General features: G+C 40.1%; 1 protein-coding gene across 9 annotated transcripts in view; it reads right to left on the bottom strand.

Moving 5' to 3' along the window:
* LOC125243964 (NACHT, LRR and PYD domains-containing protein 12-like) overlaps nucleotides 1–13,238 on the bottom strand; it is a 283,026-nt gene continuing 269,788 nt past the window's right edge. For 8 of the 9 annotated variants that reach the window (XM_048153914.1, XM_048153874.1, XM_048153905.1 and 5 more), the window contains one exon: nucleotides 613–5,746. In XM_048153914.1, the coding sequence (XP_048009871.1) occupies nucleotides 5,211–5,746 (536 nt within the window). In that variant the 3' untranslated portion in view covers nucleotides 613–5,210. Of the gene's footprint in view, nucleotides 470–612; nucleotides 5,747–13,238 lie in introns of those variants that run through there. The other variant, XR_007179189.1, reaches the window with a different exon arrangement.

Here is a 13,238-nt window from a genome sequence, read left to right on the forward strand (position 1 = left end):
TGGGGAAATGATCGACTGGCAGATCCTTATCACACAAGCCTGATCCTCTGATTCATGAAGCAGGACCGCTCGCACCCTGGATATTTCTGGATATAAACACTTAAGTCATCTCTCACTCATTTTCCTGTCGTCATCATCTTAAAGTGTGTATTATGCACAGTATTGTTGTGCTGTTGCAACATACAAAGACTGATAGTTGTGTACAGTGTGGTGTTGGAAATTGTCTTAGTTTAATCATTTTAATCGATCAGGATTAATTATAACATATGCTTGAATGTGGGATGTGATGCCATATGAGATTAACATGCTATATATTTTTAAAACGTATTACTTGTACTGTTCTCCTTGCATCTACCAATGCAATTTAACAGCCAGCCAAACTCCATCCATAAAGTACAGACGAGTCAGGATTCATCTTAGTCTTTCACGTTTAATAAGATGCCAGGTACATTATGAATTAAGAGTAAAACTGCAAAAAACAGCAAATAAACAACAATCAGGAAAATTAACCAATGACTAAAGAGCATTCATGTAAGTATATCTGAAAATAGCCCAAATTAAATCAATGTCATCAATTTACTTAAATGGGATTATCAGATGACCAAGAATTGGCAACAAATACAAATATTGACTCATACAGAAGTTATCTTATCATAGTAGATTGAAATTAACACATTGAGTGCTGTCAAACAAAGGCTAGGCTAATAGCTAAAGGCTATCATCACAAAAATTACATTAAATCAAAGCTCTGAATAAACTATCACAAATATATTGAAATATGTATCATCAAGTATTATGTAAAGAAGAATTAACTTACAGATGATGCTTTTACAAACGCAAAACAAAGAATGGTATCTGAAGATTGAGGAGCTGACTGTATTAGAATTGTAGTCACTTATTTTTCTGGAGAACTGCCACTGGGGGGCACCAAAACTACATAGCTATACATACTATACAAGTGACAAGTAAACTTGGAGCAGAACATTACTCACGACAATATATGTATCTCACGACTTTATATCCCACATTAAAGTATATATTGGGAGTTAATTTTTTTTTTTAAATTAATAAATTATATAAAAAATGTTCGTCGTACGTAATACGATCTGGGAAATTGCTGAATGAGTAGCTGCGTAGCCTTTACTGTAGCTTACGGCTCGTAATAAATCCACCTGCCGGTAAATTCGATCAACGGTCTGAGTGGCTGTATAAGCTACAAACAAGTAGAAAATAATTTCTTTGTAGATTATAGAAAAGCTATTTGGAAAACAGACAAAAAAGAAAAGGTAAGAAGCGATATTTGAGAAAAGAGCATATCAATCTAATAGCCGTAGACGCATAGCGGAACTAACTTTACCCTGCGTCACGTGATTTCCGATTCTTGTGAAAAAGGTCTATTGTTTCCTTCGACTGGAGCCGATTTTAATCGTTGACAGTCGGAGAAGAACACAAACGTTTACGATTGAGACCGCTGCTAAGCAACACACTGTGCGCGGGATTTTGAAAATGGATATAAACAAACAGCTGGCGCTCTTCATCTGCAGCTATATTTGTGCGGAAAATAACAAAAAAAGAGGAAAACGCGCACTTTGTTTTCAACAGAGAGAATTTGAGGTGAGTAAACTTTGGTAAATTAATCTATTTTTAGAGCTTGCACTCCGGTGGTGTCGCCGTTGTTAAGCAACGATAAGCTGCGATCCTCAATGAAGCTTGTTCGACTTGAAACGGCACTGTACAGACCATTAAATTACCACAGAAGTAAATTATACTACCACAATGCGACCTCAAAGGGCACTTTCGCGATCAAAGGGTCAGGGCTCTTTATATTCTCTCTGTATATATTGTATCATTAACTGTTAATTTTGTATCCGTATCTTTCCAGATAAATAATATATATACAAAACATGATAAAAAAAGTCTAACGTTAGTCATTATCTTTATCACTTGTTGCCCCCCTATGGACTACTTGCACAGCTACTTCCGCGTTCTACTTATTACGACTCGAGCGTTTCCGGTAAGCGTTCAGCGCACTTATATACAGAGAGCTTCTTGTGAAAACGCAGATTATTACTACATTTTAGGGCTGCGAAATGTTTTTTAAACAATTAATCATATTCTCTGCATTAACATTAATTATCTTCAACCTGCTGAAATGTTTATTAATATATTTCCCTTCCAAATGCGCATTCTGAATAATAAATAAATATATTTCCCCACTAACCTTCCGCCGTCAAGTGCTCGTCTTCTCATTAGCAGTGTTTTTCTCTTAATCATCATATTTCATACCTGTTAAATTTACATTTAAATGAATTTGACTGATACACACAGGAAGTGCATTTTTTTACTATGGTAAGTGTAGTAACGATGGGTGACAACGCATTATCACGATGGCAAGACAAACAAAAAAAAGGTAAAACTGCTCTTTTATTCCAGTGTTTGAAATAGTTGAATGAATGTGATAACTGCTTTAACGGTGTTATTAATTAATCTTAAAGAATAACGCAATGACAGCGCAACTACCTTGACTATTAGGATTTTTGGCATAAATGTGTGAATTACATAAATATTTGTCAGAAAAAATGGCACAGAATAGAGACTAAAATATTATGTTCATTCTGATCTTATTTATCACGTCTCACACTGCAGCGTCGCAATCACTAGTAGAGCGCTGACACCCTGTGGTGAAAGAATCACATCTTATGTTGGATTAAAACTTAAAGTTCTGTTGAGTTTGGAAAGGTCTGTACACGGTAATCATCAGAATCTCTTCTCTTGTTTCTGAATATGTCTGGAATTTAAAATCATCCCGAGGACTCTCGTTTTAAGAGGGGTTCAGTTATTTATGTGATAACGGCGCATTGAAAATATATATAACCGGAAACAACTGAGCCGTAACCGGATGTGCGTCACGAGGCTCAGTGCAAGTAGTCCATTGCTCGCCCAATCCCGTCTATGGATAATCCGGCCCTGTAAGTTACCTGATACGTTCAAAGCTTCCGCAATAGCAGCCCAGCTTCTTTCCTTATCACTTCTATTATGGTACGTTATTCCTTCGAAGATATGTTGTATAGATATTCGTACTCTTGCCAGAGTTCAACCAGTTTTTCTTCCATACCGGTTGTCCAATGTGTATTTTTTCGTGCAAACGTTTTTTGACGCCATTTCGCCGCTTGTTTACAATCGCCTGACACAGTCTCCAAGGAAACAGAGACGTCATCGGTCGCAAATATTATGCTGCCTTCACGTGCTCTCAGCGCTATCGTAAAAATGACTTTCCTTTCGAAACTTGAATGCGATTTGCTCGTAATCACTACTTCAGAAGTGGGAATTATCAAATTTGAGAAGAATCTTTGTGAGGAGGACTGGCAATGACTGTTTCTAAAATTCTAAGACTAGAATCGTTAGACGCAGCACACTGCACGATTTTAAGCACCAACTGTAAACACCGACTGAACGCAACTGGCTCTGACTCGGCGCGATTGGACATGATCAGTCGTAAGTATCAAATTACATTCATAATCGGCCTTACAATCGTTAGGTGTGTCCCCGGCTCAAGGGGCCGTTTGCAGGACACCGTTTACAACTAAAAACTGAAAACTTTTATGCATTTTGGCTGTTCAACTGTGTTTTGGTGGCCTGAAAACACAAACTTTTGAAAACGGTCTCGGTGTAAACAAGTGTACTGTTTAAACGCACAGGAACCTGACAAATACTCTGACTGAAACTCCCTGACTCGTCCATCCAGATAGAGTATTCTCTGATTTTACTGTTATTTTTATTTATTATGTATTTGTTTCTTTTAGGTAAAGCACTTTGAATTACCATTGTGTGTTAAATGTGCTATATAAATAAAACTGCCTTGCCTAAACAACAATGGTGTGTTCCAAACGGGATATATCACTCTGTGAAGGGCTCTTCAGAGTGAAAACTATCATGGCCGCCATATTGAAGAGTCATTCCAAACTGAAGTGCTCAAAACTGGCCACTTCAAAGTGCCCTTCAGAATGAAGGATTTACAACTGATGGACACTTCAGGCCCCCATGATCCTTTGCACAGGATTCAGAGTTTGATTTTACCTATAAATGTATGTATAGTGTTTTTCTATACTACTGTACTATATATATGAGTTAGATTTTGGTACATTATTGTGGTCAAAATGACATTGTAAACAAAAACACAATCTATTCGATTGTCGCGTTAAGATGATGCAGAAGTGTGTTCCAAAAAGAGTTGTTTTGACCCCTACACCCTTCATCCCTTCAAAGCTCTCACTCCGGAGGGTAAACACTTTAAAGGGATTAGGGCGTAAGGATGAGCCCTTCCGAATGGAATGCAGGGCAAGGCTTTATTTATATAACACTTTTTACAATGCAGATTGTGTCAAAGCAGCTTTACAGTGATAATTTTGGCTGCACAGCAGCTCTTGAAGAAAATGGTGTCAGTATCCATCTTAAGTAAATTCAGTACTGATTAATTCCAATGTAAGAATCAAGTTATTAATTTAGTTAAATTATCTATATCAGCACTGGAGTAAACAGTGATGTCATCATCCAGCTCAGTTCAGTTCATTCAATGGTGTTGTAAACCAGTGTTTTTTTCTGATTTTCACAGATTCTTATGAATGGGGATCATTTTGACAGTCTGTACGCAGAAAACTCAAAGGAAAAACTTCTGTTTTAAGTATATCGTTGTCAAGTGAAGTAAACATTTTGCTGAAATATCACAAGATATAAGAGCGCGTGATTGATCCGTCGATCAGATGCTTGTGAAAGTTGTTCATTACTATAGCAACAGTAGAATCTGAATTTCAGAATCAATCATTGTAATAAGAACTTTTATGACGAGATAACAAGATAGAAAAAACTTGAGGCTCCGCAAGACCCATATGATAATAATATATGATGAGGTGTTTATGTCACGTGATGTCTTGATTACCTACATCATGGATGCTCACGATTAATCCAAAAGCGATCACCAGATGAGTCTCAAATGTACTTTTATACAATCTGATAAACAATTTACAATATGAATATTAAAGCAACTTTATTACTCTGTTTATTACACATTAGGAACAGTGTTTGTCTGATCTATATGTGTAACTTCTAGATTACATTTGTATTAATTCATTTTTAATTCATGTTTTTCATTGTCATGATGTGAGATTTGATGAGTGTGTGTGAAGATCAGAAAGAGGATTTACAGAGTCTCTCTATCCTTTAATATCACACAGAGACACTGAGGAATAAACACTAAATCCAGCACAGAGGGGTTCAGTGAATGTGGTGTTGAGTGTGTGTAAGTGTGTGAGTGTGTGTGTGTCAGAGACGCTGTAGAAGGACAGAGTGCCGGCCGACACGTCCACATACACTCCTGCTCTCTTAGAGGATGAACGGACAGCAGGTGTAACAGTCCTGTTATTATTGTGACAGACAATGAATCCTCCATCAGAGCAGTACAGACTCCAGGATTTGTCATTGAATCCAAACACACAGTCTTTACTCCCTCCTTTCCTGCTGATTCCTTCATATGTCACTGATATTTCAGCTCTATCTCTGCTCCATTCAGCCTCCCAGTAACAGCGTCCAGTCAGTCTCTCTCTACACAGAACCTGAGGATACCCATCAAATCTCTCTGGATGATCAGGATACGACTGATCTTCTCCCACATTCGTCACATTCCTGTTCCCATCAGACAGAACGAGTCGAGTGTGTGCTGTGTTTGGATCCAGTGTGAGATCACAGGCATCTGAACACAAGAAGAGAGAAACATCAAGAACAACAACAGTGAAGATGTGTGTGTGTGTTTACAGCTTTGAAAAAATGTCCTCCAGATTCACAAATGTCCTCACTAATCCAGTGAAAGCTGTTGAACAGAGACTAGAGATTCAGACCTCACTAGCAGTGCCGGTCCTAGACTTCTGGAGCCCTAAACAAAACTGTGTGGAAAAGCTGTCAGGCCTGAAACAGAGCAGACTAGTGTTGTCAAAAGAATCAAAGTGACACTTAAATGTGAAGGCGTAATGATAGCAGGCTTTCTGCAGTAGCGGCTCGGTTCATTCCTGCTGACAGACCATCCTGTGTGTATTTGTGTGTGTGTGTGTGAAGAGCCTCAACGGTTTCTATTTACTGTGTGTTTCTGCAGTGTTGATCACTGTAGCCAAATCACAGACATGTTTGTTGATCATGTGATCACAACGGCCAATCAGAGGCGTTTAGTCATAATCAGCTCAATCCTCCAGAGTTTGTTCAGCGTGAGCTCTGCACTCTCCAATGGTTTCTCTATAACCAACAGCGTGAACATGATGTCAATAAGAGATTGATTGTGCCGTAGAGACAGATTTGATGATCGTAACAGCAGTTCCCTTTCAGTCGGTCACGTTTGACGTACGTCAGTAGTGACCGACAAATTGGGATTTCGCCAGAGAGCCCTATCAGCTTCGAGTGAACTAAAACAAGCCAATGGAATTTGGCGTGCGATATTTGCATAATGCGCACCGCCTCCGACAGGTGTATATAAATAGGAAGCAGATGCAATCGCACTCTGTCTTTCGCTTCGGAGCCAACCTGTGTGTTCCTGCTATTAGACTGAGAGTGACTTCTCAAGCCTTTGAAGAGCTTTCGTTCTACAGTGCTGGCGTTATGGCACCGTACAGCGAGGCCGCAAGCTTTTCCAGAGTGAGCTTTCCGAGCTGTTATACAGCTCTCAACTGCTGTTTTCACAGCATTATTTGCCCCGTTTGGTTTGCGATTTGGGCCGGGTCCTCTGTGTATGTGACTCAGAGAGTGAAAAGTGTACCTTCAGTCACATTGCGGCTGTTCCCTGTGTGCCGGCACAAAGAACAAGAGCTTCTAAAAGAGCTTCACAGACAGACACTGCATCTTTTTCAAGACGTCGTTCGGTCTGTGCGTTTCTGGAGGCAGTCGTTTCCTATCCTCACTGACGGCCACAATCACTTTCTCTCATGTCTGCTTAGTGTGCTGAGACTGTTTTTGTGGGTGGTTCATATTCTCTTGTGAGAGTATGCCCACGTCAGCGCGTTGTTCATCTCGCCTTTCTCGTAAGGGCTTGAGCGCTCAGCACACCATGTGCCGTCAAGATGCCGTCGAGCTGCTGGCTGACAGCACGCGTTGCCACGGCAACCCAGCATGTTGTTCGGCGCTCTAGATGCGTGGTCGAGACTCGAGTGCCTCAAATGAGGTGGAGTCCCCTCACTTATCCCCTGTAGTGATTTTTACTTTGTCCATCCAAGGACACAAAGTAAAGTAGGGATTGGTACTCACGTCACTGCTGACGTTGTGATTTTAGGATCACTCGTCACTTAAGGTGTGGTTATGAGAACATCAGATGACCACTTCCCCCTTTTTCCCTAGTTCAGGGTACCAGTCAAGGTCTTCTACCTTGGCAGTATGAGAACACTCCCAACAGGGGCTTTCATTCATTTAGAATTAATGTAAAGTGGTCCGCTGATTTATCTGAAAGATTGGTGATATTGCTAACTTGTAGAGCCGATTCTGTATTATCAGCACAAGGAACACACAAGTGTAATAAAATAAATTTTATTAACAAAAAGATAAACAAGAATAACTAACACAACTACTAAATGAATACTATGAATGATAAAGGAATAAAGTGCATAAGATACATAGAATACAAGTGATTAAGTTGGGTGTGGCTATGGAAGAGTTAAGTTATCTTATGGAAAGATAAAGTGTTTCTCTGAAAATAATAAGGTGGAGAACCTTATTATGCACCAAACAAATAAACGAGAGATTATTTGTTATTAACTAACATCAGCTATATTACATCTAATGGGAATTAGGAAATTATATACTGATAATATACAGCAATGCCAAGGTCTCTGGAAAGAGGTTTGGTTAAGTGATATTTATGTTCCACTTGGTCGAGTCCGATGACGGTGATGTCTTCCACTGGTTGTTCTGGGTGACAATGCAGTGGGGAGAGGAGCCAGAATCTGTTTCAACAGTCTTGAACACGAAGCTCTGTGGGATGCTGATCTCCTGGAGCACCAAAGGGTCCTAAAATCTGGAACACGCAGATGAGGCCCTGGTGTAGGTGCAGAAGGTCCTTAACAAACTGGAACACGCAGACGAAGGTACCTTGGAGTGACGGTTTGCTCTCCTGAGCTTAACCTTGTTGCAGATGTCGTTACTGTCTCACTGGATGGAAACGCTGAACGTAGTGTTTATTAATGTCTCTTTCCTCACAAGCTGGAGGCTTAGAACGTAGTCATCTCTGTTGCTGCCTCACAAGCTGTAGACTCAGATCATGAGATCTGTTGTTGTCTCTCTAGATGGACCAGAGGCTCAGAACTGTGTTATATCTGCTCTGTCTTCTCCCTTCGCAGGGCAGACTCAGAACGATGTATCTGTTGTGTCTCAGCTTCGCAAGCCAGGCCTCAGAACGCTATATCTGTTACGTCTTCCCCCTTTCAAGGGCAGACTCAGAACAAGGAGTGTCTGTTGAAAGGGTACCTTTATCCCTTTCCGATAAGGAGGAGATTGCATTCTGGCACTTCTCCATTCGAGTGCTGTGATTGGCTGCTGGCATCAGAGGGGACACACACAGTGTGGCCCACCCTTCTCTCCCCTGTGGAACTCATTTGCATAAAGCACAAAGTTGGAAGTCTTTACAGTGTCTTTAAAGTTTACCAATGCATTTCTCACTTTCCAAACCACCACCAGAATACCTTTGGCAATATTCTAAACAAATAGAGACCAGTGATGGGAATAACGGAGTTATAAATAAACAGCGTTACTAACGCTGTTACTTTTTTCAGTAACGAGTAATCAAAAGAATTACTTATTCTCCCGTTACAACGCCGTTACCGTTACTGGCAAAAAAAAATGCCACGTTACTATAGTTGAGCTCACTGATGCAGTTTTCATCCGAGTAGCCCTCTCTCTCAGCCATATAGGACCTGCAAAGATTTTTCTCTGGTGTGTGCTGCGGTTAGTCATAGCCTACACGAATATAGGCTAATTTTAAACTGATAATAATGAACGATGCTCTGTGTGTGTCTGTGAGCATGCGAGCTGAGCGTGAGCTCAAACCAGAATACCCTTTGTGACACGCTGGATCGAAAATATGTGAAATAAGTTTTTCTAGTCGACTAGTAGTTATTCATTTAAGCCATTAGTTGACTAATCACATTTATATTAATTTAATTTCTTAAATACTGGAGAGAATAAACCATAATAATGAGCGTTTATGTAATATAGGCTATATAGCACTCAAGCGCACGCATAACGTTTGCCATAAAGAACCGGCAAAAGTAATAATTATGAATGTGACCAAAACAGCAAGGAGACATTTTAATTGTTTATTAATAAAGTAATGTTTTCTTAATAAGTGTCGGCTGCGAAGATGAAGTTGACATTGCTGACTCTCATCATCTCCGCATATACTGGACACGCCTAGAGAGAGAATGTTGGCTACATAATCAGAGTAGCCTATTTCTTTTCGTTTTTAGATATTTCAAGCTTTCTATAGATATATTTCTCTTATCTGCGAGGCAAGCAGCCTATACGCTGAGTTTCGGTTCTCTAGCCTGTAAGACGCGCTCCAATTCACGTGCCAGTGATTGCGCCCGCGCCTGCCATGATTATATTGTCTGCTATATTTGCTTCTTATTTATTAAATCCAGGCAATTGGTTGATGAAACATTGATTAAAATTAAGATACAATTTTTACAAAACGAAATTCACTTTAAAGAAAGGCTTTCTACAAAACAAAACTTCATGTCTGACCCACTCCATGTCTCCCGATATATTGCGCATCTTACTCATGCTGTTCACTTTTCATAATCAAGTAAATTAATTTAAAACATAACATAGGACTATTTAAACATATATATGAAACTACATTTTCTTTAGTGGCCACCAACAGGTTATGTACAGTACAGAGAAATTTCATAAGCAAGAGCGGATCATGAGTCACGAGTCGGTTCAAGAATAATTTATTCTTAGACTTATATTTCTATTTGGGGGCATTCAAGTTATTTTACATATTTTAATTTTTTTTTTTTAAAGTAACGCAATAGTTACTTTCCCTGGTAATTAGTTACTTTTATAATGATGTAACTCAGTTACTAACTCCATTACTATTTGTGAGAAGTAACTAGTAGCTATAACTAATTACTTTTTTAAAGTAACGTGCCCAACACTGATAGGGACTAAACATGATGGAAAAAGATTGAACTGTCATTCAATTGTACATTAACAGCTGTATTTGTATCAGATGTTGCACTACAAATGGCTGTCACTGAGAATACTTATTTCTGTGAATAAGTATGAAATGGATGTGTAGTTTGCATCAGTTCTAAGGTTTTCAAACATAGTTTTGAATGGATTTGGATGGATCTTTGTGATCTCTCTTTGTTTCACCCATTTCTGCTAAGGTCCCGAGGAATTTTTATGGCAGTCTCTGGCCAACCTTAGGAAGTAGTGTCTAGATGGGTGAAGGGCAGTAACTGCCTGTGGACCAATGAGAAGTCTTGTCCTTCCCAGGCTTGGTACAAGAGGTCTTCTTCTTACCCTCTAAGAGAGGTCTGGATGTTGTCCTTCCATCTTTATCTGATGGCGTAGGACAGTTTGTTTGTGTTAGTCCACCGAGATCCAATCAAAATGTAGCAAACCTTTGTCCACTGTTATGGAGAGAGAGGGGCCCGGCCGTAAACTGGGCCCTGGAATTCACTACACCCCAATCTAATTTCTTTTTCTGAATCAGAAAAATACTACTTTTGGTGAATAAGCCTGGGTGACCAGAGGATCACAGTGGGGCAATACCCGCCGAGCTATTCTCTGTGGGCCCCCCACTCCTCTAGTGCATCGCAAACATGTTGTGACTGTGTTTGTGGGTGGTTCATGTTTAGTAACAACATGGCCACGTCAGTGCTCAGTGCGCCGTGTGTCCTTCAGTTAAGACGGTGTAGTGATCAGCAGGCAGACATGAGGGAAGACTCCCCTCATCACCTCATCTGCCATGATGAAAAGCACAGGACTCAAAAACTCACACCTCCAAGAGAAGCAAACAAGGGAATAGATAGGCTAGCAGATAAGCCTATCAAGACAATCACCCTGACCATTTGTGGAAAGGAAGAAAGATGACATTAGCATGTCATTGAGCTGGCTAATTCTATCACCATTCTCCCCCATTGTTCACCCCAGTCCCTCAGTCCTTAGACTTGAGGTGTTAACTGAACTCCACTCACTAGACAGGTTTTACTATGTGACTTGAAGTCACAAAGGACACAAAATAGACACACAGTGGACAAAATGGAGTAAATCTTCTCCATTTCTATTATCAAGAACTCTATATACTTAATGAATGTTGTTTGTGTACATGCAAAATATACAAACTTGCCTATTAAGCTATACATTAATGCATAGGTATAAGTTCAATATAACTTAATGATGTTTGTCTTTATGTTTGCAGTACAAGTACTTCGTGTTCAAGGCGGTGAAACAGATTCCAACTCCTTTCTTCCCACTGCAACGCTGCTCAGCTCAACAAGTGGAAGACGTCACCTTCGGATTCAGCACGACCAGGCAGACGTAAATATCACTTACCAAACCTCTTTCTAGAGACCTTGGCATTAGTGTATATTGTCAGTATATGATTATCTAATTTGCTTTAGATCTTGCATAGCTGATATCAGTTGATAACAAATAATCTCTTGGTTTATTTGTTGAATTCAGAATAAGGTTTGCCTTATTTCTTCTAAAGAAACTACAGTTTATCTTTCCATAAGATTAACTTGTAACTGCCATAGTAACTTCAAACTCATCCACTTGCATTTATCGGTCTTTTTGCACTTTATCCATTCAGTAGTTGTTAGTTACTCTTGTCTATCCTTTTGTAAATAAAATTCATTTATTACACTTGTGTCTTCCTTGTGTTGATAATACAGTAAGAGGCTCTACAAGTTAACGATATCTCACAAATCCTTCAGATTAGTCAGATGATGAACTTCCTCCAATTCATATAACTGTAATTCAGTCAACAATCTTCCATGATTGTTCTTTATTGTCAAGGTGAAACTTGACTGGTGCCCCAAAAATATTGGAAGGAATCATCTGACTCAATATTAATATTAATATTTAAGACCATAAACCACTAAATCTGTGGTACCCTCGAGTGAGACTAGTCCAAAATCACTACAACGGCCACGTTCACTGTCCCACATGGCTGGTAGCTTCTGGGTGTATTTCTGGTCCTTCTCATGGGGGACCTAGCGTCTTAGTAAGGGCTCCAGCAGAGGATCAGATGTCAACTGCTACATTGGAGAGAGGATTGTTGGGCTCTGGACATGAAGGTGAGGCTGAGCATCCCACGGTTGTGATGTGCTCATTCTGAATCAGATTCAGACTTAACAACCATGCTTTCCTGGGCCCCTGGGGGGAGTCATGCGACGCATACTCTCCTTGCCCCGCCCCGTCTCTAGCCCGGACGTGCATGAAAAACTTGGCAGTTTGGAAGCCTTTTTTGGTGTCAAATATGGAACGCCAAAAGGGCCATAATCTGCATTAAAAGTTTTTTCTCTCTCACTACCCTCTACGGTGGGGTGGCAGTGCTACGGGCACACCACCTCTGTCCTGCATGGGTCTTGGCCCCCGGCAAGTCTGTGGTAGGCCAAAGCACTCATTGCATATGGGTAGTTCTGAGTCGGGGTTGAGCTACGGATGATGCAAGTCATAGCGCAGGCCCCTGGCCAGACAATGTCCACCATGGTGGTCCGGAAACACCCCTGGCTAGCCTTGCAGAAGTGTCGTCATCAAAGTACGCTTTATCATGGCTAGATGCTGAACAGTCAATTTGTAAGGACATTAACATTTCAGATTTACCTTTCTATAATCAGACAATCAAAAAGCATCACTGTTTTAAAACGCCGACAATAGTGGCAGCTCTGACAGCCTGGTGGAAATTTCATCAAATCACAAACACCCCTATTGCACCATCTAAATACACCCCGATTTGGAATAACCCAGATTTCATAGTTAACAAGAAGCCACTCAACTTACGCACATGGGTAGATAAGGGCATCACACAACTTCAGCACATCCTCCTTAATAATAAATTGGCACCATTTTCCCACTTGGTCCAGAAATACGGCAATTGGGAGTAATTGTTTTTTGGAATATTTACAAATCAAATCATCTATTCAATCAAAAATCGATATTCAGACAATCAATCTAGACCTTCCCCCTCCAATCTCAGA

Source organism: Megalobrama amblycephala, linkage group LG1 (assembly GCF_018812025.1).
Source record: "Megalobrama amblycephala isolate DHTTF-2021 linkage group LG1, ASM1881202v1, whole genome shotgun sequence".
Classification (NCBI taxonomy): Eukaryota; Metazoa; Chordata; class Actinopteri; order Cypriniformes; family Xenocyprididae; genus Megalobrama; species Megalobrama amblycephala.